The sequence below is a fragment of the Oncorhynchus tshawytscha genome, linkage group LG31 (assembly GCF_018296145.1).
Source record: "Oncorhynchus tshawytscha isolate Ot180627B linkage group LG31, Otsh_v2.0, whole genome shotgun sequence".
Classification (NCBI taxonomy): Eukaryota; Metazoa; Chordata; class Actinopteri; order Salmoniformes; family Salmonidae; genus Oncorhynchus; species Oncorhynchus tshawytscha.
Genome location: NC_056459.1, coordinates 14930313 through 14951558, shown reverse-complemented (window position 1 = coordinate 14951558; position 21246 = coordinate 14930313). Strand labels below are relative to the sequence as shown.

Here is a 21246-nt window from a genome sequence, read left to right as displayed (position 1 = left end):
CCGTCGGATGAAAACCTCATAACGAAAACGGATTCAAAATAGCTTCTGACGTTTCTAAATTGTATGTTCGTCAATATGGCAGTTTATTCCATTTCCTGACAAGTTTCTGTTTTGGAGATAGGTTTTAATCTGACGATATGAATAATCTTTCACGAACAAAACCAACTAAATGTCTGAATACTGTATTTCTCATCCCTCCCTTTTCTTACAGAGGCCCACATCTGCCTAAAATCCCTTGTTATCTCCGTCCCTTTTCCCCTTCCCTCTCTGCTCAACATCCTCAGTGGACACCTGGGTTGTGTTCAGTAGGGTACACTCTTATAAAAAAAGTATTAAAAAAAATAGTATTTCCCTCTGTTTCAAAACGTCTTACCTCCTGATATACCCGTCTCCAGGCTTCTCCACCTGTCTGTCTGTCTGTCTGTCTGTCTGTCTGTCTGTCTGTCTGTCTGTCTGTCTGTCTGTCTGTCTGTCTGTCTGTCTGTCTGTCTGTCTGTCTGTCTGTCTGTCTGTCTGTCTGTCTGTCTGTCTGTCTGTCTGTCTGTCTGTCTGTCTGTCTGTCTGTCTGTCTGTCTGTCTGTCTGTCTGTCTGTCTCTGGAGCTGTTTCTCTGCTCTGAGCCTCAGCTGACTTCCTGACTGAACAACGGTGTGAGCTTTCCTCTTTGTCCCTGTGTTCTGTGTTACCCTGCCTGACTGGTAGACTGAATGGGCTCACACCGGACCTCACCCGCTGGGAGTGGGAAAGATCAAACAATGGGGTTTTCTTTCCAACAAAGAGATGAACCGTGTAACACTGAATGGCACGCGAATCTGTCTCCTAAAGCAGCAATACTGTGTCGTTGAGTGCAGACCAGGCGGCCTACCTGTTATGTATAGAGTTAGCTCCGGGGCCACCGTGGTGCATGGCGGAGGCTGCATCCGGAGGGCCCCCGGGGACCTTCCTGTTCATGCCTGGAGGGGGACACATCCCAGAGGTCACCTGTGGGGGCATGCCAGGGCCCATATTGGGGCCCATCCCAGGGCCGTAGGGGCGAGCACCCATCTGACCTGGACCCATCCTGCCGGGGGGCATGCCAGCGTACGGCGCACCACCAGCCTGGCCTGGCATAGGGTTCATGCCTCCTGGACCTCCAGGATAGTTGGCGTTGGGCATGCCACTGTAGCCAGGCTGTCTGGGGTAGCCTGGAGGGTGGGGAGAGAGAGATACATCAGGTTCTAGAGGGCATATGTCATTTGCCCATGTAGTACCTCCCTATTTCACCATTTCCAAACGTCTTATTTTAATTGAATACAACCCAGGTCTTACTCTAACAGAGTAAGGCATTCTAATCCTAAATAAGAAAAAGGACTTAACAGCTGGGCCTACTATTTGAGTTTAAAAAGGAGGTGGTTTGGATTCAAGCAGATATATCGATACCTGTGGTGTATCTTTAGGCCTGTTGTATGCAGCCTGTGGTGAACCTAGACCTAGTCTGCCTCAGAAACCTTCTAGCCTCCGGCATATAGAAACCTGCCTGGGAGTTTCAGTGGTCCACGTCTAAATTTAACTCCACAGATATGGTCGGTCTCTGTTCTGACAGGCTAGCTGATGAAACATGGTGTAGACGCTGGGCTAGAGTCTGATTCGATGACTAATCCATCTCCATACTTCTTCAAAAACAGTGAAAAAAGCCCTCCGAGGGAGAGAGCTAGAGAAAATTACACGTTTTACATTTTTATTCTACATTTAAAATGCAGCTTCAAAAGGGTTCACTGTATCTAAGCTACGAAACGCTGTGATGGTTGTAGGACGACAATTTAAAAAATCTTTTGAAAGATTAGAATGTTCTGATCTTTTTCAACGGTCCAGAAAGCAATGCTAGGCTATAAAAGAGGACAAAAGGAGGGTACAGTGCTCCTACTATCCCGACAATCAATGGCTTTACAATCAGGACGAGCCACGTGGGTATGTTACAGCAATAGCACTTTACAGCAGGAAAGGGAGCACGTGGCTCCTACTACCGCGCTAAGATCTAGAACAGGAGGATCGTATGTTCCCTGTCGACACTTATTTCCCCTTTTCTTCTCCCACTCCTTTCACTAGGCCGGGAGAAAAATCATTCAGCAGCTCTTAACGGACATCGTTAAAGGGATACTTCGGGATTTTGGCAATGAAGCCCTTTATCTTCTTCCCCCTGCTTATCCCATTATAACCAAGGTGCTTCAGCATGCAGCCTTCCATCACGCGGAGCGGCAAAACACTTTGCGTAGCTGCCACCGGTTTGTATGAGGTCTACATAGCTGTGAACGTATCTTCCTTTAACCAGGTTAGTCTCCTTTTCAAGAGAGACCTGGAATATTTAGGCCGGTCATTAGATTTTTTATTGAACTGGGCAAGTCAGGCCAACCTACAAGGTCAGCCATAGTAGTGTGGCGCCCCTGGAGCAAGTTAGGGTTAAGTGCCTTGCTCAAAGACACCGACAGGTTTTTCACCTAGTTGGCTCGGGTATTCGAACCAGCGACCTTTCGGTTACTGGCCCAACGCTTTAACCACTAGGCTATCTGCCGCCCCATTCAGCGGGACAGAACCAACCCGATGACTTCATTGTGTACGAGCTGTGTGTACGGGGCCTCACCTTGTGGTCCGTACTGTCCACCCTGAGGGCCGTAGTTCCCCATGGAGTTGTTCTGAGGGTAGGGCCCCATCCCAGGATGCATCTGGCCTCCCGACGACTGGCGGGGGGATAAGGCGGAGCCAGGTTGCTGCGGCGACCCGTACGGAGGCATCTGGGGGTTACGCATGTACACTACAAAAGAGAGAGCATGAGATGGAGGAAAGGAAAAGTTAGCTACACTCTTTCATTCACACACAGCAGCCATAGAAGAGTCGTTTTCGTCTCCTAAAAGCCCATCGAGGGACAGGTGTTGAAAGTCAATCTGTCCTAACAAACTAGAAATAAGCAAGTTTGTTTTGTCGATCGTGCAGGCTGCAGTCACCTGCGCCAGGGTAGTCGATCTCAACACGACCCCTCTCTTAACCTACTCACCCCTGTCCTGGCCCATGGCTGACTGGTTCATGGATGAGTGGATGCTGTCTGAATGGGCGCTGGGTGGCCGGGCAGGCATCTGGTTACCTGCATGATTATCACCAGAGATTCAGACCCAATGGGCATCATAGCAAACAGATCAAGCCTCCCTCTTACAACAAAGTGGTGTTTTACACCGGCTTCAGGAAGCTGGACGTGTACTATGTGATAGGATATTACTGCTTCTCTCTGGAAACCAACATCGGTGGCTCTATTGACCACTCGGATGTGCGATCATAAACGCGTGTAGCTCTATTCTCTCTCTCCACCCACCTGGCACGGCAGCAGGCGAGAGGGGTCCAGAGCGGGAGGGGGTGACGCTGGCAGGGGAGCCCACGGGGGAGGGGGAGGGCCCGCGGATGCCAGGCAAGTGGGGCGAGGTGTGAGGTGAGAAGGGTGACTGGGCGGGGTTACTCTGTTCACCCTGGCTACTGGACACCCCCGACGTGCTGACGCCCGGACTCAGAGCCCCCTCCGTACCAGTCGGCAGGTCATCTATAGAACCAGAGAGGTCCTGGAACGAGAGAAGGCGAGAGAGGAGAGAGTAAGTACCATAGAATGACATAGAACACTAGGAAGTATGAATCGAGAAACAGTATTTATTTATTTGGAAGACATGGTTTTGGTTATGCAATAGAACGCGTGATGTTCACTTGGATATTATGGCTTGTAGGTTCAAACATATTGGGCAGCAAAAGTCAAGTCGTCTCATCTGTCCAAAGTCTATAGAGGGGATCCACATGAACAGATTCCAGGGACGAAGACAACAAAACCCACCAGCTGTGTGATCCATCTCAGTGTCCAATTCAGAGACATAAGCGTCACCATTTATCCATCTGGCTATTCACAATACATTGTGGGGGTGACACATTTTCCCCAGTTCAGGATTCAGTCAGGCCCTAATGCTATGGTGTGGCAATGACATTGTCAGAAGAGGTGGGCTGATCATTGTGTTCAAGCAGGAAGTTCAGTTGTTTACACGCCCGTGGATCCCATGTGTTCTCCTCTCTAACAGCTAGCTAGTTCATCTGACAGTCACGGAGGGAGGGAGGGAAAAAAAGAAGTGGAGGGAGGTGGTGGAGAAAGAAAGAGAAGAAAAAAAAACTCACTGGAAGGTAGCCAAGTATTCCCACAAAAATCTCACACTCTGTGGCAGGCAGGCAGAGAGGCTGGCTGCGGCCCCGAAGCCGGCGGTTTTCAAGTTGAAACGGAGCCCGGTGCTATTTTTGGGCCGTGACCTGACGGAGGCACCCGAGAGGGGCCGACAGAAGGAGGACGATGATTCAGCAACCCTCGCCTCCCTCGTTCTCGCTCTATGCCAGCAAAGAACTGTGAGTGCCATGACCCACGCAAGAACATGGCATTGTGTGAGTGTGTAAACCACAGGAGAGGTGGGGAGTGTCTGTATGCAACTCCACTCTATAATAGTGGCCTTGCCTTGGACTTTACGAGAATGTGTGTGTGTGTGTGTGTGTGTGTGTGTGTCCCAAGAGTGTCCCCCCTTTTCTGTAAGCAACCCAGGGGGGTGCAAGTGGATAATAAAAGAAAAATGCTCAGATTGGGGGCTAGACCAAAAAGTGAGGAGGCATCCCTGGTTAAAGAGCCATGTCAGGATTTGAACCGTGTTAGTTGACCTCCCCCACTCTGGTCACAAAACACACATCACAAGACCAGTCATCTGACAGCAGGGTTGACGGGAGGCAGGGCGAGGGAGAGGCAGCCCAGGTAAAGCAGTCATTGTAGCATTCTGCCCAGGGCCCAGCCCTGCCTGCCAGCATCCCTGCCCATCTCCCTGCTTGAGGACCCCACTCCGTCTCAGAGAGAGAGCAAGAGAAACTCCATCCCCACCCGACCAAGGCCACAAGGTAGGCGTTAAAGGTCAGAGGTGAGGGGTTAATCATCTAAGGCTGTGTTCTGTGGTCATCTCATTAAGAGGTCACATACAGTGAGCTCCAAAAGTATTGGGACAGTGACCATTTGGGGGGGGCACTGTAGCACTTTGGATTTGAAATGCTACAATAACTATTAGGTTGAAGTGCAGACTGACAGCTTTAATTTGAGGCTATTTTCATCCATATCGGGTACACCCTTTGGAAATTACAGCACTTTTTGTACATCGCTTGTGACTACAAACTTCTGTTTGTTTTGGTTGGGTTTCAGATTATTTTATGACCAATAGAAATTAATGGTAAATAATGTATTGTGTGATGATTTTGGAGTCAATTTACTGAAAATAAGAATATAATACATGTCCCTAAACACTTCTACATGAATGTGGATTCTACCATGATTATGGATAATCCTGAATGAATCTTGAATAATGATGAGTGAGAAAGTTAGAGGCACAAACATCATGCCCACATGACATGCTAACCTCTCACCAATACAATTGCTCCTGAAGCTAAGCAGGGTTGGTCCTGGTCGGTCCCTGGATGGGAGACCAGGTGCTGCTGGAAGTGATGTTGGGGGGTCAGTAGGAGGCACCCTTTCCTCTGGTCTAAAAAAAATATCCCAATGCCTCAAGGCAGTGATGGGAGACATTGCCCTGTGTAGAGTGCCGTCTTTCAGATGGGACATTAAATGGGTGTCCTGAATCTCTCTGTGGTCACTAAAGATCCCATGGCACCTATCCTAAGAGTAGGGGTGTTAACTCTGGTGTCCTGACTAAATTCCCAATCTGGCCATCATACCATCATGGTCACTTAATCATCCCCAGTTTACAATTGGCTCATTCATCCACCCCTCTCTCCTGTAACTATTCCCCAGGTTGTTACTGTAAATGATCATGTGTTCTCAGTCAACTTACCTGGTAATATAAGGGATAAAAAATGATATCAAAAACAGTAGGAGGTTGGCATTTTTGGGTGGGTATGATATGTACGAGTCTAACTTTCTCACTCATGATTATACACCATTTAGTCAAGGATTATCCGTAATCATGGTAGCATCCACAGTCATGTAGAAGTGCTCAGAAATGTATTCTATTCTTATTTACAATAAAAGTGACTCCAAAATGAGACAATACTGTATGTACCATTCATTTTGATTTGGCACAAAATAATCGGAGAAACAACCAAATCAAATCAAATATTTACAAAGCCCTTTTTTTTATTACATCAGCTGATATCTCAAAGTGCTGTACAGAAACCCAGCCTAAAACCACAAACAGTAAGCAATGCAGGTGCAGAAGCACAGTGACTAGGAAAAACTCCCTAGAAAACCAGAACCTAGGAAGAAACCTAGAGAGGAACCAGGCTATGAGGGGTGGCCAGTCCTCTTCTGGCTGTGCCGGGTGGAGATTATAACAGAACATGGCCAAGATGTTCAAATGCTCAGATGACCAGCAGGGTCAAATAATAATAATCACAGTGGATGTCAAGGGTGCAACAGGTCAGCACCTCAGGAGTAAATGTCACCAAAACCAAAACAAACAGCAAATGTATCCAACACATTTGTAGAGTCACAAGCTTGATGTAGTCATTGCATGCAATGAATATGAGACTAAATACTAAACTTATTAGTACTTTAATACACAAATTAAATTGTCCCAATTTTTTTGGTCCTCTAAAATGGGGGGCTATGTACAAAAAGGGCTGTAATTTCTAAACGGTTTACCAGATATAGATGAAAATACCTCAAATGTAAAGCTGACAGTCTGCACGTTAACCACATAGTCATTGTATAATTTCAAATCCAAAGTTCTGGAGTACAGAGCCAAAACAACAAAAAATGTGTCACAGTCCCAATACTTTTGGAGCTCACTCTAAATAGACAGGCATCAGGACTATAGAGAAACTCGGCAAGACCAGGAAACAGCGGTCGTGTTAGAGTTTGGAAATCAGCATTTTAAACCATTTCACCTGGGTTTTATATTGAAAGTCAACCGTGTTTATCTTCTTCAGAGTGATCAGGGACGTGCAACTATAGTTTTCCTTCACAGAAAATACATTAGTGCAACACATTCGGCACAAACTAGCTTCATTTCCATCAAATGACAACAGAAGTGCAACGCTATTTGGCTAGCAGCCACACAACTAAATGATCTTACAATGAAACAGCAAGGTCTTGCTCACTAAAATAATGCATGGCCTTCATATGTCTAATGTTGAACATAGAAAGAATGCTACATTTCCTTACGTCTTGCATTTTACCAGAGAAAATTAGGCTACACCAAGAAAAGTACCTGGGAAAATGGGAAGGGAGACACTGAATGTGACACGAGGTATGGTCCTACCAGTGTGGAGCTTAGCGAGAGAACTGAATAACCAGTTATTGTGCACGACGCGCAAACAACCTCTTTAAAATTCCCCAATAATCTCCCCCAACCAAAACTGTCAGCTGTGATCCCTGGATACAGCCAGTGCTGTGTACACACACACACAGAGCCTCTGCCTAGCTATACTACTCCCACTCTGCTGCCAGTCATTGATTTTTTTTCCCCCCAACTCGATATTAGCAGCAGCAGCGAGAGCGAGAGAGAGCGAGAGCCAGGCTCTGCTCTGTCCTGTTCAGTTGTGCTGACTGCACAGATCTGCTGGCTGCCTGGACACACAGAGAGAGAGAGAGCTTAACAGGGGGTGGCAGCACTACCTACTGCTGCCATTCACCAGATGGCTACTCATCACAGAGAAAGATAGAGAGATAGAGAGAGGGATGGAGAATGAGGTGAGAGTAGAGAGAGGATGGTGCAGTACAGAAGGGCTGGGGGAAAAGACTATTGAATAGAAATGACCCAGAAATAGAAAACAGACCCCTATCAGAGCCCTGACAACAATCCACATATGTTACGTACTAAGGCTAAGCTAGCGCAACGTGGGTGAGAGAGAGAGTGGAAGCCAGTGCTGCAGCTCCTCTATAGCACCATCTCCCCCTCTGCTCGGTGGCAGCCATTTTGTGTTTCCAGCTAACATGGGAACTTCCATAGAGCTCGATTCCATCTTTTAAAACAAGAAAACACCCCGACTAAAATAGAAAAGCACTTGTAAAACAAAATCTAAAATTCTAGAGACAAAAATGTAAAAAAAAATATATATATAAAATAATTAATTCCTAAGGTCCAGTCTTAGAAGATCATTTGACCCAATTGTCATAGTCTTATAGTAAGTATCCATGTTGTTTCTAAAGCAGCCACTAGCATAGCCATACAGCTCCAGTCTCCTGTTCCCATCCACTCTACAGTCTAATGTATTCCATTTGCAGATTACTTCAGTGAATCAATCAGGCTAAACTCCAGAACATTAGTCTACACTACAGTCCAAAATGGCACGTTATTCCTTATTTAGTGCACTACTTTTGACCAGAGCTCTATGGGGCCCAGTTCAAAAGTAGTGTATTTTCAACACAGCCCATGAGAAGCAGAAAGTAGGGGAAGGACAGTGGTTAGTGTGAGTGTGCTGTGACATCACCAGTCAGTCAGTAACCTAGCTGCTATCTGGAGGCTAGGCTGTGACCGGGTCAGGGACAGCAGTGTAACATGATCTGGGGACTAGTGGGCTGGTGGTCCAGGAAGAGTTCAGCTCACAGTCACCCACTCTCAATAACACCCCCCTCTCTCTATTTCCCTCTGGCTTGCTTTCTCACCCTCTCACTGCCTGCCAGGTTTTGTTCTCAGACCTCAGTACACACAGACAAACAGGCGTTGGGGATAATACACACACAGAGACAGTAGATAGGGAATAGGAACACGTACGTCTGCACATATGCTCAGTCATCCTCTCCAGAGAGGTGAGGGGAGGGGATGGGTGAGGGGAGGGGGGGGGATGGGTGAGGAGGGGGGATGGGTGAGGGGAGGGGGATGGGTGAGGAGAGGGGGATGGGTGAGGAGAGGGGGATGGGTGAGGAGAGGGGGATAGGTGAGGGGAGGGGGATGGGTGAGGAGATGGGTGAGGGGGGGAGAAAGAAGAAGAAGAAAAAAGCTTGCTGCATCTCTGGGGCTGCCATGGTAACCATACTCCACGTGTGTTGACACATTAACACATTAGTGCAGACACCGCCCCTCCCCTCTGGCCTCCCTGTGAGCCTGTAGGGGTCACGCTGCAGTCAGCTACTACAAGAAGTGGCGTCATTGTTACAAGAAGCTCAAATAAACCAAAGCCATCCTCTTCCTCCCAGCTTTGCATTATGTTTTCATCCGTTATAGTACTGCTCTACTAACTGAACACTAAATCGTACCTTACCTCCGGTTACTATGGGTAATGCCTGCTTGCTATGGTACTGTGCGTCTCTGATCTTCTCAGAAGAGATGAAATTATTTTTCCAAAGACCCCATTTCACTATCAAAACAACATCTCACCTGATTTCACTTCCAGTGTTTTCTCCCCACTGCTTCAGTGCATATCCACTACCTGGACTCAGATGCATGGTATTCAAATGACGACTGCACTGCAGCCATTTTATAGGATTAATATGACAACAAATACCTATTTTCATATTTGCCTTTCGTTCAGTAGTTGTTGGGGACCATTTTGCATTCTGTGAGTATGTGGCTCCACCATAGACCCTCGTGACATCTGAACATACAGACAGTTGAATACAGTTGAACAGGAGAAGTGGGGGAGGGGAGATGACCATCCATGGTCAGAGGAGAGGGTTAGGAATGTTCCCTGCATGCAGGGCCAGGGTACGTTAGAGTGTTCTGGGTTACTCAGTGTGGGTGTAGAGATGGAGAACCACAGCCCCAGCTCCCCAGCTCTGGGTTGGCTAGGCAGAGCTCAACCATAAGGGGGCACTCCCATCCCACAGTGGAGAAACAGAGGGAGAGAGGAGTAGAAGAGAAGAGAGAGGAGAAGAGGCAGGCCCCAGCCTCATACAGCACAGCAGCCATTACAGTTTCAGAAACACAAGGCTGCAGAATGAGAAGCTCACTACCACCAATGGTACCTTATACAACATAAAGCCAACCATACACACAGCGCTATAGAATCGACTACAAAGCATTACTGCGGTCTTAGACTGAAACCATCGTAGAATATCCTAATATCCAAGCAATGTAAGAGTGTGGGGGATAATTGATTACATTTAAATGAAAATCATTCCACCCGCTGGTCTCTGCCCTGACGGCAGGTAGTATACCCCAAACCTAGATGCTGTTCTCTCCCCTAGCACACGCCACTCGGAACCCCTCCTAATCCAAAAGGTATGTTCCCTCTACAGACCTAGTCCCTTCCCAGTCCCATCTCCCCCGAGAGCAACATTAGCCTGCTACTTAATACAGAACACCATATGGGGATTGTAATTAATGGAAAAGGTAGAGGAGGCAACGTGGGAAGGGGACATCGTATAAAAAAGGTAACAGACTGCTATCCAGTTTTTTCAACAGCATAATAAACTAAATCAATATTGCTCAGGTGTTCTTTTCAGAAATCTAGATGATTATGCTTAAGAGCACAGATGGGTCAAATGTTTAGTCATGAAAAAATTGTCTACCTGACTAGATGGGTTTGTAAACATTTAACACCTGAACATTGAGGTTATCTACTGGTAGTAACACACACTGCAGCAGCCTGTGTGCAATACAGAGCTAATGGGGCTAGGGTGTTTGTGTGTGTGGGGGGGGCTTTTGTACATATCACAATGGTAGAGGAGAATCCCAAAGCTCTGCACAAATGCCCCAGTGAGGCAGGCAGCTGCCCTGTCCTGGGTGATGGGTGCTGGGATAGGAGGGACTGGGAGGGAGGGACCAGGATCTGCCTAGCCTGCCTGATACCAGGGGCTGATCTGGGGGCCGGGGGAGGAACCACCAGGGGCTGATCTGGGGGCTAGGGGGAGGTACCACAGCCTGTCTGACACCAGGGGCTGATCTGGGGGCTAAGGGGAGGAACCACAGCCTGTCTGATACCAGGGGCTGAGAGGGAGGAACCACAGCCTGTCTGATACCAGGGGTTGATCTGGGGGCTGGGAGGGAGGAACCAGAGCCTGTCTGATACCGGGGGCTGAGAGGGAGGAACAGCAGCCTGTCTGATACCAGGGGCTGATCTGGGGGCTGGGAGGGAGGAACCACAGCCTGTCTGATACCAGGAGCTGATCTGGGGGAACAACAGCCTGTCTGATACCAGGGGCTGATCTGGGGGCTGGGAGGGAGGAACAACAGCCTGTCTGATACCAGGGGCTGAGCAACTTGACTGGCTGCATCACTGCTTGGTATGGCAATTGCACCGCCCTTGACAGCAAAGCACTACAGAGGGTGGTGCGGACTGCCCAGTACATCACTGAGGCAGGGCTCCCTGCCATCCAGAAACTCTATATCAGGCGGTGTCAGATGAAGGCCCGAAAACTTACCAAAGACTCTAGCCACCCAAGCCACAGACTGGTCACTCTGCTACCATATGGTAAACGGCACCGGAGCATCAGCTCTCGGACCAACGGGCTCCGAAACAGCTTCTAACCCGAACCCATAAGATTGCTAAATAGTCAATTAATGGTACCCAAATTATTTGAACTGACGCTACAAAAACTCACTCGACTATACAGTGCATTCAGAAATGATTCACACCTCTTCACCTTTACATATTTTGTTATATTACAGCCTTATTCTAAAATTGATTAAATCATTTTTTCCCATTAACAATCTACACAATACCAAAGCAAAAACAGGTTAAGAAATGTTAGCACATTTATAAAATAAAAAAAAGAACTGAAATATTACATTTACATAAGTATTCAGACCTCTTACTCAGCACTTACATTAGCGATTACAGCCTAAAGGTATGACGCTACAAGCTTGGCACACCTGTATTTGGGGGAGTTTCTCCCATTCTTCTCGACAGATCCTCTCAAGCTTGGTCAGGTTGGATGGGGAGCGTCGCTGCACAGCTTTTTTCAGGTCTCTCCAAAGATGTCTGGGCTCTGGCTAGCCCACTCAAGGACATGGCACGATGCCTTCGCCCCAGTCTGAGGTCCTGAGTGCTCTGGAACAGGTGTTCATCAAGGATCTCTCTGTACTTTGCTCCTTTCATTTTTCCCTCAATCCTGACTAGTCTCCCAGTCCCTGCCACTGAAAAACATCCCCACGGCATGATGCTGCCTTCCCCATGCTTCACCGTAGGAATGGTGCAAGGTTTCCTTCATGCATGACGCTTGGTAATCAGGCCAAAGAGTTCAATCTTGGATTCATCAGACCAGAGAATCTTGTTTCTCATAGTCAGAGTCTTAAGGTTTCTTTTGGCAAACTCCAAGTGGTCTGTCATGTGCCTTTTACTGAGGAGTGGCTTCCGTCTGGCCACTCTACCATAAAGGCCTGATTGGTGGAGTGCTGCAGAGATGGGTGGACCTTCCAGAAGGACAACCATCTCCACAGAGGAACTCAGGAGCTCTGTCAGAGTGACCATCGGGTTCTTGGTCACCTCCAATCAATTGACTTTACCACAGGTGGACTCCAATCAAGTTGTAGAATCATCAAGGATGATCAATGGAAATAGGATGCACCTGAGCTCAATTTCAAGTTTTATAGCAAAGGGTCTGAATACTTAAGGTAATTCCGTTCCTTTTTTTTTTTTTTTTTTTTTTGCAGGCCAGCATCACGGAGTCGCCTCTTCACTGTTGAAGTTGAGACTGGTGTTTTGCGGGTACTATTTAATGAAACTGCCAGTTGAGGACTTGGGAGGCGTCCGTTTCTCAAACTAGACACAAATGTACGTGTCCTCTTGCTCAGTTGTGCACCAGGGCCTCCCACTCATTCTGTTCTAGTTAGAGACAGGTTGCTCTGTTCTGTGAAGGGAGTAGTACACAGCGTTGTACGAGATTTTCAGTTTCTTGGCAAATTCTCACATGGAATAGCCTTCATTTCGAGGAACAAGAATAGACTGATGAGTTTCAGAAGTAAGTTCTTTGTTTCTGGCCATTTTGAGCCTGTAACCAAACCCACAAATGCTGATGCTCCAGATACGCAACTAGTCTAAAGAAGGCCAGTTTTATTGCTTCTTTAACTTCTTTGGGACTGGGGGGCAGTATTGAGTAGCTTGGATTAATAAGGTGCCCAGAGTAAACTGCCTGCTACTCAGGCCCAGTTACTAATATGCATATGATTCGTAGATTTGGATAGAAAACACTAAAGTTTCTAAAACTGTTTGAATGATGTCTGTGAGTATAACAGAACTCGTACGGCAGGCAAAAACCCGAGAAAAAATCCAACCAGGAAGTGGGAAATCTAAGGTTTGTAGTGTTTCAAGTCATTGCCTATCAAATATACAGTGTGGGGTCATATTGCACTTCCTAAGGCTTCCACTGGATGTCAACAGTTTTTAGAACCTTGTTTGATGCTTCTACTGTGAAGGAGGGGGGAATAAGAGCTGATTGAGTCACGCGTGCTCACGTGAGAGCGACCTGCGTTCCATCGCATTTCTACAGACAAAGGAATTCTACAGTTGGAACATTATTGAAGATTTATGTTAAAAACACCCAAAAGATTGATTCTATACATCGTTTGACATGTTTCTACGAACTGTAATATGACATTTCGTCTGAACTTGCCAGCGCCTCGTGAGTTTGGATTGTGTACTAAACGCGCAAACAAAAAGGAGGTATTTGGACATAAATTATGGACTTTATCGAACAAATCAAACATTTATTGTGGAACTGGGATTCCTGATTACTTTTATCTCTATTTCTGCTTTTTGTGACTCCTCTCTTTGGCTGGATAAATGGCTGTGTTTTTCAGTGACTAGATACTGACCTAACATTATCGTTTGGTGTGCGTTCGTCGTAAAGCCTTAAGAAATCGGACACTGTGGCTGGATTTACAACAAGTTTATCTTTAAAATGGTGTAAAATACTTCTATGTTTGAGGAATTTTAATTATGGGATTTCTGTTTTGAATTTGGCGCCCTACAATTTCACTGGCTGTTGGCGAGGCGGGACACTTACCGTCCCACATATCCCAGAGAGGTTAAATCAGCACAACACATTTCAACTGTGCTAACATAATTGCAAAAGCGTTTCCTAATGATCAATTAGCCTTTTAAAATTATAAACTTGGATTAGCTAACAACGTGCCATTGGAACACAGGAGTGATGGTTGCTGATAATGGGCCTATGTAGATATTCATTTTTTTTTTAACATTTTTTTTTTTTTTTTAAATCTGCCGTTTCAAGCTACAAGAGTCATTTACAACATTAACCATATCTACACTGTATTTTTGATCAAATTGATGTTATTTTAAATGGACAAAAAAAGGATTTTCTTTCAAAAACAAGGACATTTCTAAGTGACCCCAAATGTTTAACGGTAGTGTGTGTTATACATACACACATACATTTATACACACTACCAATCAAAAGTTTGGGACACACCTACTCACTCAAGAGTTTGTCTTTACTATTTTCTACATTGTAGTGAAGACATCAAAACTATGAAATAACACCGTAACCAAAAAATAAAGTGTTAAACAAATTATTATTTTTGAGATTCTCAAAGTAGCCACCCTTTGCCTTGATGACAGCTTTGCACACTCTTGGCATTCTTTCAACCAGCTTCATGAGGCAGTCACCTGGAATGCATTTCAATAACAGGTGTGCCTTAAGTTAATATGTGGAATTTCTTTCCTGCTTAATGCGTTTGAGCTATTAAGTTGCGTTGTGACAAGGTAGGGGTGGTATACAGAAGATAACCTTATTTCGTAAAAGGCCAAGTCCATATTATGGCAAGAACAGCTCAAATATGCAAAGAGAAATGACAGTCCATCATTACTTTAAGACATGAAGGGTAGTCAATTCAGAAAATTAAGAACTATGAAAGTTTCTTCAAGTGCAGTCGCAAAAACCATCAAGCATTATGATGAAACTGGATTTTATGAGGAAGGCCAAAGGAATGGAAGACCCAGAGATACCTCTGCTGCAGAGAATAAGTTCATTAATGTTAACTGCACCACAGATTGGAGCCCAAATAAATGCTTCAGAGTGTTCAAGTAACAGACACGTCTCACCATCACCTGTTCAGAGACTGTGTGAATCAGGCCTTCATGGTTGAATTACTGCAAAGAAACCACTACTAAAGGACACCAATAAGAAGACACTTGCTTGGGCCAAGAAACATGAGCAACGGACATTAGACCGGTGGAAATCTGTCTGAGGAGTCCAAATTTAAGATTTTTGGTTCCAACCAGTGTCTTTGTGAGACGTAGAGTAGGTGAACGGATGATCTCCGCATGTGTGGTTCCCACCGTGACGCATGGAGGAGGAGGTATGATGGTGCTTTGCTGGTTTTTATCTAGAATTCAAGGCACACTTAACCAGCATGGCTACCACAGCATTCTCCAGCGATATGCCATCCCATCTGGTTTGCGCTTAGTGGGACTATCATTTGTTTTTCAACAGGACAATGACCCAACAGACCTCCAGGCTGTATAAGGGCTATTTGACCAAGGAAGGAGAGTGATAGAGTGCTGCGTCAGATGACCTGGCCTCCACAATCCCCCAACCTCAACCCAATTGAGATGGTTTGGGATGAGTTGGAAAAGCAGCCAACAAGTGGTCAGCATATGTGGGAACTCTTTCAAGACTGTTGGAAAAGCATTCCTCATGAAGCTGGTTGAGAGAATGCAAAGACTGTGCAAAGCAGTCAAGGCAAAGGGTGGTTACTTTGAAGAATGTAAAATATATTTGGATTTGTTTAACTGGTACACATACATACCTACCTACACACTCCCACACACATTCACTACATGCAAATACATACACCCTTTCTGACTCATCATATGCTGCTGCTCTGTTCTTTATTTTACTCTTATTATCTATCCTGATGCCTAGTCACTTTACCCCGCTTTCATGTACCTATCTACCTCTAAACACTCATCTGGTATTCCCTGTATATAGCTTCATTCTTGTGTATTTTATTCCATGTGTTACCATTTTATTTTTAAAACTGCATCGTTGGGAAGAGCTCATAAGCAAGCATTTCACAGTAAAGTCTAAACCAGTTGTATTCAGTGCATGTGACAAATAAAATGTGATTTTATTTTATTCAGACTGCTTGCTTCTCTGCCTTGTTCTCCAGAGCAACGCCCCTCCCACCGACGACAGACACCCAGCAACAACCCAAAGTAGACTAGAGGGCGCTGCCAAAGCCCTTCACTAACTGACCCAACCACCGTTTCTCAGAGCAGAACAACAAAAGGTGGTTTAATCTAAAAGAGCATTACTTAAAATTTAATGAGCTGTTTTGGTGCATCTAAAATCCCCCTGTCCAAGCAACCACCACAGAGAAAGAGGCAGCAGAGAGGATAGACAGTGCTGCAGTCAGCCACTGCCTTTGTGCTGAAAAACTAGCTCAGCCTAGCAGAAATGGAGGGGGGAGGGGCGTGCTTGTGTGAGGGAGTGTGTGAGAGAGTGTGCGCGTATGTGCGCACAAGAGCAAAAAGCAGGCTGGGTTAGCCAGCTCCAAAACAATTCACTGAGGCAAATTCAAACAATACATTATCAGCAGATTGAATTTTCTCAAGTACATTAATTAAAAATCATGTACGTACGAGAGAGAGAGAATGAGAGGGAGCAGAGAGGGGTGAGAGAAAAAGAGTAGAGAAACCGAGAGAGGCAGTCAACCCAGGAATCTGAATAAGACACGTGGGCACAGGAAGCTCTGGCCCCAGAATAGCAACAGGAAATACGCCCAGGACACTGAATACTGCAACGACAGGCAGAGCAGAGAGAGATGTTCGCAAAATAAGGCTGAGCCGAAGCTGATTTGCACACACAGAGACAGAGGGTGATTCCTTACAAAACCAGGACAAAAAAGACCATGATCACAACAGTTAATCTATAGAATGGTCCTTTGGAGGAAGGATTGTTGACATTTCTATCTAAAAGCATAATATAGAAATAATCAACATTAGCATATTTATGACATTTTGGCATTACCGGGCCTCCTTTAAGACTCCATGTTTTATGGAGTACGTGCTACAAAGCAAACGTGTCATATGAAGCTTTATATGGACTCCTGAGTGGCGCAGCGGTCTAAGGCACTCCATCTCAGTGCTAGAGGCGTCACTACAGACCCTGGTTCGATCCCGGGCTGTATCACAACTGGCCGTGATCGGGAGTCCCATAGGGTGGCGCACAATTGGCCCAGCATTGTCCGGGTTAGGGGAGGGTTTGGACGTCATTGTAAAATAATCATTTGTTCTGTAATAAGAGTAGTATTTTGATTTCAATTTTTTTTAAATATTATATGAATTTATTGAAATATGGACATTCTGAATGGGTAAATGTTTCAACATCTTGTTGGACATAATATAATCTACAGGCTAATTGAAGTTCCATAGTAGGCTCTCTGCTACCTTTAGAGTTATGATCGGATTTGTCTGCATTACCAACAGAGTGAATGTGTATAATCGATTTGCAGGACTTGCAATGATGTAAAAGGAGGGTTGTGATTGGTTACATTGCCTACTATTCAAATTTTAAAAAATTGGCCAAACCAACAAAAGCCAAAAGGAAGGTTGGGGCTGAGTAGGGTGAGAGAGAAAAAGTGGTCCGGCCTTGCTAGGCAGAATGCGCCAGAGCTGTGTCGCACAAACAAGCTGTACTGCTGCAGAGGAGTAGAGAGAACTTGGAACATACACTATAGGTCATGGGGGCTGTTTGGGAGATGGGGTTAGTCCGCTAACAGTGATGCAAGCCACAAGTTCCTGTGTGAAGGAATCTAAGGGTGGGGCCCAATTGGGCTTTCCTCTTGCATACAAACACGCTGGACAACACAGACCCTGAATCGTATAAGTTCTGAATCAACTACTTCAGATGAAACGCTTGTTAATGAGAAAAGGGGAAAAGCGGAAGGGAGGGATGAAAAGAGAGAGGGCGGAAAAACAACAGAGAGCGAGTGTGTGACCAACATGTGACCTTCCCCTCTCTCGCTCCTCCTCTCTCTAGTCCAGAGCTCTTTCAGTCAGTCAGTGCCCACACACCGAGTCCTTAGGATCCTTAGCAGCGGGGGCAAAAGACCAAGACCAGTGGGAGTGTCAGTGGGATTAGCCCCACGTTGGGAGAGGGGTACAAAAGAAACTCTCAGAGGGCAAGGAGAAGATTAAAAAGAGGGGGGTAGACTTTCCCATTCCCACAGAGGGCTGACATGGAGAGGAAGTGTCACTTCCAGGGAAAGTGAAAGAACTGCCTGACATTGACAACACTGAGACCGCTACCCTCCCCCTCTACACAGTGACAGAGACACACACACACACAGTGACAGACACACACACACACACACACACACACACACACACAGTGACAGACACACACACACACACAGTGACAGACACACACACACACACACACACAGTGACACACACACACACACACACACAGTGACAGACACACACACACACACACACAGTGACAGACACACACACACACACACACAGTGACAGACACACACACACACACACAGTGACAGACACACACACACACACACACACAGTGACAGACACACACACACACACAGTGACAGACACACACACACAGTGACACACACACACACACAGTGACACACACACACACACAGTGACAGACACACACACACACACAGTGACAGACACACACACACACACAGTGACAGACACACACAGTGACAGACACACACAGTGACAGACACACACAGTGACAGACACACACACACACACACACACACACACACACACAGACACACACACACACACACAGTGACAGACACACACACACACACAGTGACAGACACACACACACACACACACACACAGTGACAGACACACACAGTGACAGACACACACACACACAGTGACAGACACACACACAGTGACACACACACACACGCACAGTGACACACACACACACGCACAGTGACACACACACACACACAGTGACAGACACACACACAGTGACACACACACACAGTGACAGACACACACACACAGTGACAGACACACACACAGTGACAGACACACACACACAGTGACAGACACACACACACAGTGACAGACACACACACACAGTGACAGACACACACACACAGTGACAGACACACACACAGTGACAGACACACACACAGTGACAGACACACACACAGTGACAGACACACACACAGTGACAGACACACACACACAGTGATAGACACACACACACAGTGATAGACACACACACAGTGACAGGCACACACACACGGTGACAGACACACACACACGGTGACAGACACAGTGACAGACACACAGTGACAGACACACACACACAGTGACAGACACACACACACAGTGACAGACACACACACAGTGACAGACACACACACAGTGACAGACACACACACAGTGACTGACAGACACACACAGTGACACACACACACACAGTGACAGACACACACACACAGTGACACACAGTGACTGACACACACACACAGTGACAGACACACACACACAGTGACAGACACACAGTGACAGACACACACACACAGTGACAGACACACACACACAGTGACAGACACACACACACAGTGACAGACACACACACACAGTGACACACACAGTGACAGACAGACACACACAGTGACAGACACACACACAGCGACAGACACACACACAGCGACAGACACACACACACAGTGACACACACAGTGACAGACACACACACACAGTGACACACAGTGACACACACAGTGACACAGTGACACACACACACACACACAGTGACAGACACAGTGACAGACACACACAGTGACAGACACACACACACAGTGACAGACACACACACACACAGTGACAGACACACACACACAGTGACAGACACACACACACAGTGACAGACACACACACACAGTGACAGACACACACACAGTGACAGACACACACACACAGTGACAGACACACACACACAGTGACAGACACACACACACACAGTGACAGACACACACAGTGACAGACACACACACACACACACACACAGTGACAGACACACAGTGACAGACACACACACACACAGTGACAGACACACACAGTGACAGACACACACACACACAGTGACAGACACACACACACAGTGACAGACACACACACAGTGACAGACACACACACAGTGACAGACACACACACAGTGACAGACACACACACACACACACACACACACACACACACACAGTGACAGACACACACACAGTGACAGACACACACACACACACACACACAGTGACAGACACACACACACACACACACAGTGACAGACACACACACACACACAGTGACAGACACACACACACACACAGTGACAGACACACACACACAGTGAGACACACACAGTGACAGTGACAGACACACACAGTGACAGTGACAGACACACACAGTGACAGTGACAGACACACATACACAGTGACAGACACACATACACAGTGACAGACACACATACAGTGTTGTGTGTAGGTCTGGGGTTTTATGTGTCAACTATGGGCCTTGTAAATGATATTACAATATCCATATAACCCAGAGGACTTCAACTTATGCTCCTACAGTAGTGACCCCCTGACCCCTGTATGTCTCTGCCTGGAGCCAACCCGAGGCCAAGCCGATGCCTAGACGACCCAGGGTCAGAGCCACCTAAGCAGGGTTAAATCTTCTCTCTCACGGCCTGGAAAGAGTCCCCAGACGACCTCACCTCGTGGTCATCTTGGGTTTACGTCAGGACTTTGGCTAGGCCATTACAAAACTAAAATTTTGTTGCTTTTATGACATTTGCATGTAGACTTGCTTGTGTTTTGGATCATGGTCTTGATGCATGACAGGACCCAAGTAGTCCAAAAAGTCAGCTGAAGTTTGCCAAAAAAGCACCTGGATGATCGTCAAGACTCCTGGAAGTCAAAAGTGGAACTTATTGGACGACATGTATCCCATTATGTCTGGTGAAAACCAAAAACTGCATTCCACAGAAATGAACTCATACCAAGTCAGGCATGGTGGTGGTAGTGTGATGGTTTTGAGGATGCTTTGCTGCCTGTGGGCCTGGACGACTTGCCATCACTGAAAGAACCATGAATTCTGCTCTGCATCAGAGAATGTCAGGCCATCCGTCTTAACTGAAGTGAAGACAATGATACAAAACACACAAAGAAGTCTACATAAGAATGGCTGAAATGCAAACAAAAGTTTTGGAATGGCCTAGTCAAAATCCAGACCTGTTGCGGCAGGACCTGCAACGAGCATTTCCTGCTTGAATAGCCACACATGTCGCCGTGTTAAAGCA

General features: G+C 46.4%; 1 protein-coding gene across 4 annotated transcripts in view; it reads right to left on the bottom strand.

Annotated features, from left to right (window-relative positions):
* arid1ab (AT rich interactive domain 1Ab (SWI-like)) overlaps nucleotides 1-21246 on the bottom strand; it is a 71407-nt gene that overhangs the window by 11574 nt on the left and 38587 nt on the right. For all 4 annotated transcript variants that reach the window (XM_024401966.2, XM_024401963.2, XM_024401964.2 and 1 more), the window contains exons 5-8: nucleotides 3340-3580; nucleotides 3028-3114; nucleotides 2617-2787; nucleotides 865-1183 (exon numbers count right to left, since the gene is read on the bottom strand). In XM_024401966.2, coding sequence (XP_024257734.2) covers nucleotides 865-1183; nucleotides 2617-2787; nucleotides 3028-3114; nucleotides 3340-3580 — 818 coding nt within the window. The remainder of the gene's footprint in view (nucleotides 1-864; nucleotides 1184-2616; nucleotides 2788-3027; nucleotides 3115-3339; nucleotides 3581-21246) is intronic.